Genomic DNA, 7,049 nt, shown 5'->3' on the forward strand with positions numbered 1-7,049 from the left:
GGACTACTCAGGGCTAGGCTATGGTTGGACTCAATCCAGGTGATTCTATGCTTCTGTGATTCTATGATCTGGTAGTGCTTCTCATAATCCGACTCTGGTGTCACTGTGTGTGCAGTGTAGTGTGATAAATTAGAGAGTTTTCTTTCCTTTATTCTGTGCTGAGTCTGTTTTGCCCATGACACTGACTGCACAATGATCTCTCCCTGTTTTTATCTCAACTCCTAAGCCTCTCAGTACATAATTTCTGCCCTGTCCAGCTGAAAAGGGCAGTGATAGAGCAACTTTGGTGGGCCCCTGGCCTCCAGCCAGGGCCAAACCACCGCATTAACAAATATCTTCTAATACGTTCCTAGTAAAAAGTAGAAAAATCCACTGACAGATCATTACAAACTCAAAATCACACTAAGCAGATTGCATATATCTAGGACCTGTTCCTTACTCAAAATAATGCTAATTGTCTACAGCCTTCAAGTGTATTCTCTCAAGCAACTTGTCAAGTACTGAACCTTTAAAATAAATTGGCTAGTTACTAGCCCCATATCCTATCTCCAACAAGAGCCAGTAAGAGATGACGAGGTAAGAGTATAAAAATAGTTATCATGTAGTAAAACATCCTCCGAGTACTCAAAAAGTCTTCAATAATCTATCTCCTTAATCTTTTGCAGCTGTAATTTGCCTTTTTTTGAGGAGACCAGAAGTGCACATCGGAATGCAAGGTGCAGGAGCACCACTGATACATATAGTTGTATAATGGTGTAATTGCACTCTGTTTTTTAGTATCTGTTCCCCTCCTGACAATTCTTTACATTCACTTTCAGTTAACTGAGCACTGAGTTGGCATTTCAGTGGAAGTAACCACCACTGTCAATCTGTACTGAAGCAGATAGGCACAGTCAAATACTGTGTTGAAGCTCTAAAAACATACTGAAGAAAGATTTTGGAATGTTTACAGAGGGAATAGGTGCATAGGAAATACATATATAGAAAATATATCCAAAAAATCCAGCAATTTTACAATAATAAGCAAGAGATACAAATCACCAGCTCTCACTGGAATTCTTCTGTAAAAGATTTTGCTGCTTTCTAAATAGCTTCCAGTAAAATACGATTAAAAATTAAAGTAGCACAGAAACATAATGAAACAAAAACTGTGACTGAGCCTTTTCTGTTTTCATATGACTTACTTTGATCTTAGCGAGGGAATCACCAACTTTCAGAAGTTTTTCATTGTAATACCACTCTGGCAGTCGAGGCTTGTATTTGATCCAAATATTAAATAAAGTATTTGCTCTAAAAAAAAAAAATACAGGAAAAAAGGTTTTAGAGTAAACTGGCAGTAGCCCTGTCATAACAAGTAAACAAATCAGGAAAACTTCAAATTGTGAAAACCCCTTTCTTCCAAATCTATTTGAACCTCTATGTATTTCAAAACAAGTGCTCATTAAAACTGGATTTAACAAGCAGCTATGGACATTTCTGGGTTTCATTTCTGTCACGAGTTTTTAATCGCACATTTTAAAACAGGATGAATTTTCTCCTGAGTAAATTCTTATTTAAATGTCTTGGTATTAATCCCTTTGTGTCATTCAAACAAGTGGGAAATCTGCCCCACCTTTCAACTAGTACATGAGAAGTTCTGTTTGAAGAAACAATTTGCTATTTTAAAGAAACTCAACAGATTACAGCTCTCGGCAGTTACTGGACTGGAAACTACAAATGCTAAGAGCAGGAATAAAAGATCCCAAAATAACAACGCATGGCACATAGCAGCAAGCTTAGGAACTGGTAGCCATGGAACAAAACATAGAGCTATAGAGCAGAAAGAGCTATGGTATGTAGAGATACAGAGCTCATGGTATCTAGAGCCATACCATGAATCACAAAAGAAGAAAGTCATTGGAAAGTCCCCTAGGATGAACTGCGTTTGGCGTGAAATGCTCAGAAATTGTAAATCATAAAGGGTAGGATTCAGAGAGAAGAGAATGACACATTTGTTATAACAGAAAATTTTATGGCGATAGTTGCAATGCTCTTCTGTTGCCTCTGCCTGTTATTCTAGCCACAGCTGTCAATCAAGGGTGACTTTGTGTAACAAATCACGTATTTTACCGAACCAGCAAGCCTCCCATAAACAGTAACTGCCTCTAAGCTGTTTGCCTCCTCTGCAGAGGAACTGACAACATCAAGCCAGTACTATAGTCCCTATTGTTTGCTGTTTGACGGGTTAGTGCCTTCATGTGCACAAACTTTCCCACCAGACTTCTGTAGGAAAGCTGTATTCAAACTGGAAAACAACAGTTTATCAGACAGACTGAAAATGAGCAAGGGGATTTTACCGAAAAGAATCCTGTTACCAAATTATTAATAGTATTGACAGTGTTCACAGTGCCAGGCATCTCCTGCATTTATTCTCTTAACAAATCAGTTCTACAGAAACCTCAGCAGAGTGCCTTGTGAAACCACAGCGCCTAAATTATTCATAGGTAGCAATTTCTGAAGAAGGAAAACAACTGATGAGAGAGGAATTAATGGCTGAAAATAACCTTCTAGCTGGATTCTTACATGTAAACCTTGTGTGTGAACCTAACTGGTTTGAAGTAGCCAGAACTTTTCAACCTCTTAATACACAGATGGTAGACTAGAATGCAAGACTTTCTTAAGCTGTTTTCTGACATCCAGGAACTTGGCATCCATTCTCACGATCTCCCAGACAGCTAAACTTCATTTCAGCTTATAAAAAGATCCCCAATAAAAAAGCACAATAAGTAACATCAGTTTTTTCCACACAGATTGCTGCAAGCCACCTTCACGTTTCAAGGTGAAACAGATGGGCGTATGAGAAACCTGTCAAAATGATCTTTACACCAAAGAATTGCAACAATCATAATCCTTTTTTTTTCTAGAAATGTCAGCTCAGCACAATTCTCAGTTCTTGAAAGTAAACAGCAAAGAAATAAGTAGGGCATTCTAGAGGTATATCCTAAAGGAAAAATGCAGTAACAGCACAAACTAGGCCAAAAGCAACAATATGAATAAAATGTACTAAGGCATTATGTTTTTAAAGGAAACCATAGCCCAGTCTAATGAAAAGCACCTTATAAATGGAGAATGAGTCCTTCCTGGTCCATCCAGAAATAATTAACAGTGGCTATTGACTTCTTATAACTGAGAGAAGTGTTCCACTCCAGTTACTAGGGATAAATCTGCAAAGAGGCTCCAAAGCAAAGGAATCTGTCAGGCATCTGAGCAGAGTTCCCTCCGACCATCAAGGGAAGAAGCTTAGGGAAAGACTTTCAGAGTCCAAGAGGCTTGATGAATAAAACTGGCAGGAGGGAGAAAATAAAAGAAAAAACCCAAAAAAAGTAATTATCAGTTTGTAAGGCTGTAAAGTAACTGATAGCAAGAATGACTGTGGTTAAAGCTCTGGGAGGTGAGACTAATAAACTTCTTTAAAACTGACCAGCTGGAAAGTCCCTGCTGAAGGTCATCTTCATTTTTTGTTTTGAATGCTCATGTTACCACATGAGATGCTTAAATGTAATAAATGAGTAACAAATCTGTAATAAACTAGTTTAGCAAAGTAGTGACAAATCTGACTAGCCTTTCAACTTCAATGGGAAGATTAAGGTAAACTCTATCTCCTACAATGCCAAGACTAGGTACAAGTGAGCTCATGACACAGGTATGTTTCTTTGACACAGACAAAGGAGGAGAGTGAGACACTTCCCTAACAGCTCATCAGCCTTTCCTTTAAACAGGGTGTAAGACACCAGAATAACAAGTTAAGCAAGTAAATTCTTGAAAAAACACCAGGCTGCAGGAGCTCAGAGATGAAGTTTCTTCATCTCCAACCATTCTATGAATAATGAAAAAAAATTTCCCTAAGGTCAACCCATAACAGCAGTAAGGCCCACATGGTTATACTGCTGGGCCACAAGGCTTTACTACAGGTAGCAAAGGATTCACTGATATGGATCAAAAGATGTCTTATTTAATAAGACATGAGATAAAATCAATAGTTCAAAGCAAACCTTCTATGGCCCTACTGCCAAGAGAAATGGGATAAAACAACTTCTTGTTGAGGGGGAAATACTTTTGATTGAAAACATTTGTGATTCCAGTACAGGGCAGGTCCTCGGCAATTTTAGTTTCTTACTTTAGAATATTTTAAGTGACTAAATTATGACCTTACTGTTGATTTATCATCACAAAAGGCTGGCAGCATTGGAGGAATGAAGCTGACATACTTGCCATGTGCAAGCTGGTTTTCTTGCTCTTCTACTAACAAGAACACTTTGATCTCAACCCATGCCAGGAAAAGCAGCTTGAAAAGTGACACAGCAAGAAGTCTTTAGAGCATTTAGGAAAGCATCCCTAATAGCCATTACCTTCAGAAATTCTTAGGAACAACAAGACTAAGGCTGGTTCTGCAAGCAGCACACGCTTCAATTTTGAGTTATGAAACAGTAAGAGGCAAGGGAGAAGCAACCCTGAAATTTCATAATCACAAATAAATACCCATGACTTTCCTAGCTGCCAACAAACACAATTCCACTCTTGTACCTCTGTACTGTCCCTATAAAAATGAAGAATGCCAGAGGATGCAGCGCTACTGAGAGCTTCGTGTTACACAATGTTCTCAATGCCCTGGTCTTTCAGTATGGACCATCACCTCTGGGATGAAGAACTAGGTACCATGAGCTCTCATCTCCATGATGAATGCTGCAGAATCCTTCGGATGAGAAAAATGTTCTTGTGCCAACTGAGTTATGTGTGGACACGGGTTACAACTACAAAATACCAGTTTGGAAAAGACAGAGCCTACTCAGGTGAAAATATTCCAAGAGGGTATAGAAAGACGTGGAGACATTGTTCATAAAATCTGGTAATTTAGCATGACATTTGTAAACTTATCAGACTCAGCGTGCCCAGCTCTCAACCAGAAGATATAATGAATGTGTAGAAGATACAATGAATGTGTACAGGATACAATGAATGCATTCATTATCAGCAATTTTAGTGGTTTATGAAGCAGCTGAGTGGCATTCCTTCCTCTAAGGGACCTAAAGGAGATATGTTTCAAAGCAAGAATACACATCAGCTAAAGCAGAAAAAGGTCTGAAGCCATAAATGCAAGGCTTAAAAATAGCAACACACTGAAACCAGCTGCTGAAGCAATGCAAAAAGCCAACATACTAAGATTGAAAACACTAGAGCCTGGAGACTGATACCTACATGATAGTTCTAGGCCTAGACCTGAGGATGAACGTGCCACATACACAAATTATAAATCCAGGTACCTTAGAGTAAGAAAGATCTCCAGCCTGTAGAATCTGACTACCTCCTGAAAATGTATGCAACTGCTTTAGAGAAGGGCCATTTCTAGAGAACATCAGGAAAGCACTGAGTGAAATACATACGGGAAGAATCTGCACTGAAGTGATAAACCAACCACCCTGAAAACTAACTCCTGTGCCACTTTTGAATTAAATGTCGGTAACCTGGGAAACTTTCAATTTTATATTAAAGAGCTGTAAATTCAGAATAGAACACTGCTCAGACAGGAACGATAGAAAATCAACCATTTACCTTAAAAGAAGCAGTTGAACTTTTATCTCCCAACATACCTAAACGCAGCAGGGGAGAGCTACGTGAGAAATGCACAGCCTACAAAAGACACACGCGTGCACTGTGAATCACACCCTGATCCCAGTTGCTCTTGCCTTAACCGCATTACAAAAACCTAGCTCTGTGCATACCCCCGGATAGGCATGTATGTGAGCAAACAAATATGCACAATTATACTCGCCATATGTCCCGCCGGCATCGCTGTGTATAAAAATATACCAACGTAGACACAGCCATATGCACGGAAAGCGCCGTGTGGTACTATCCTCATGTAGCCCGACCGCGAGCGCATCTCTCTGAGGCATGGACGTGCCCACACGCATTCACCCTCGCAGGCAGCAGCACGTGCTGGGGGGCTGCCAGTTGCTCCCAGTACCGCGAACGGGATTTTCCTAGCAGAGAGTTCAGGCAGCTCTGCTACAGCCAAGAGTGGTGGTGCTGCCAACCTCCACACCGCCTTGTGCTTTGCCCCATAACCGTTTGCTTTCTGGGAAGTGCTGGGGGGAAAAAAAAGGGGGGGGGGGGTCTTCAGGCTGGGGGGAGTGGGGAGGGGTGAGGGTTAATTTAAAAAATAAGACCAAAAAAAAAATGGATTGCCGGTGTCTTGGCACACTGCTGGAGATGCTGACCCTGAACAACCTCCTGGCTTCCTCCCGGGCCTGGGGGGGAAGGAGGGATGGGGCTCTCCGACCCGTGGGATGCGACGTGACGGAGCCCTCACGTCTCCGGGAAAGAGGGAAGGGGCCGGAGGGCGCCGCTGCGGGAAGGGCAGGCTGAGAGCCGTGGGGAGGCGGCATGGGGCGGGGGGAAAGCCCGTGAGGTGGCTGAAAGAGCCTGAGAGATGAGATGAGGAGGTGGTTGAGGCAAGGGCAGAAGGTAACGGCAAGTGGGTCCCGCAGCGGAGGGGGTCGGGGACGACAAGAAGGCGGCGGCGCAACCCCTACCCGCGGCGGTGCAGCTCGTGCTGCTGCGGCTTGGCGTCCCCTGAGCCTCCCAGCCGCCGCAGAAAGCCCAGGACGTCCCGCAGCTCGGCCTCGAAGCTGTCTACCACCGGGTTGCCCGGCGCCACGGCCCCGAAGAAAGAGGCCGGCGGGGGCTGGGGGGCCCGGGCGCGGAGCGGTGAAGGGGCTGGCTCCGCCATGCTCCGGCTGGGCCGCGGCGGGAACGCGCCGGCGTCGCTAGGCGACGGCCCCGGGCAACCGTCCCGGGCAGCCGTCCCGCGGGGCTCTCTCGCAGGGGCGGCCGTGGAGCTCTCTGGGGCCCGTCTGCGGCGCCGAAAGTTCCGTGCTGACACCCGACCCTGCACCAGGAGGGGCGGTGGAGGGATGTAATCCGCCTTCAGCCAAAGGGCTCGGGGGTACTGATGGATGAAAAGCTGGACATGGGCCAACAAGGTGCACTCGCAGCCCAGAAGACCAGTT

At 43.7% G+C, this 7,049-nt stretch overlaps 1 protein-coding gene across 1 annotated transcript in view; it reads right to left on the reverse strand.

Annotated features, from left to right (window-relative positions):
• The window catches only part of CFAP54 (cilia and flagella associated protein 54), a gene marked incomplete at both ends in the record, with an annotated part of 114,264 nt that extends 107,495 nt beyond the window's left edge, over positions 1–6,769 (reverse strand). The window contains 2 exons of the mRNA XM_084262396.1: positions 1,185–1,290; positions 6,573–6,769. Coding sequence (XP_084118522.1) covers positions 1,185–1,290; positions 6,573–6,769 — 303 coding nt within the window. The remainder of the gene's footprint in view (positions 1–1,184; positions 1,291–6,572) is intronic.
• Positions 6,770–7,049: the final 280 nt, after the last annotated feature.

Source organism: Gallinula chloropus (assembly GCF_964237585.1).
Source record: "Gallinula chloropus genome assembly, chromosome: 1".
NCBI lineage: Eukaryota > Metazoa > Chordata > Aves > Gruiformes > Rallidae > Gallinula > Gallinula chloropus.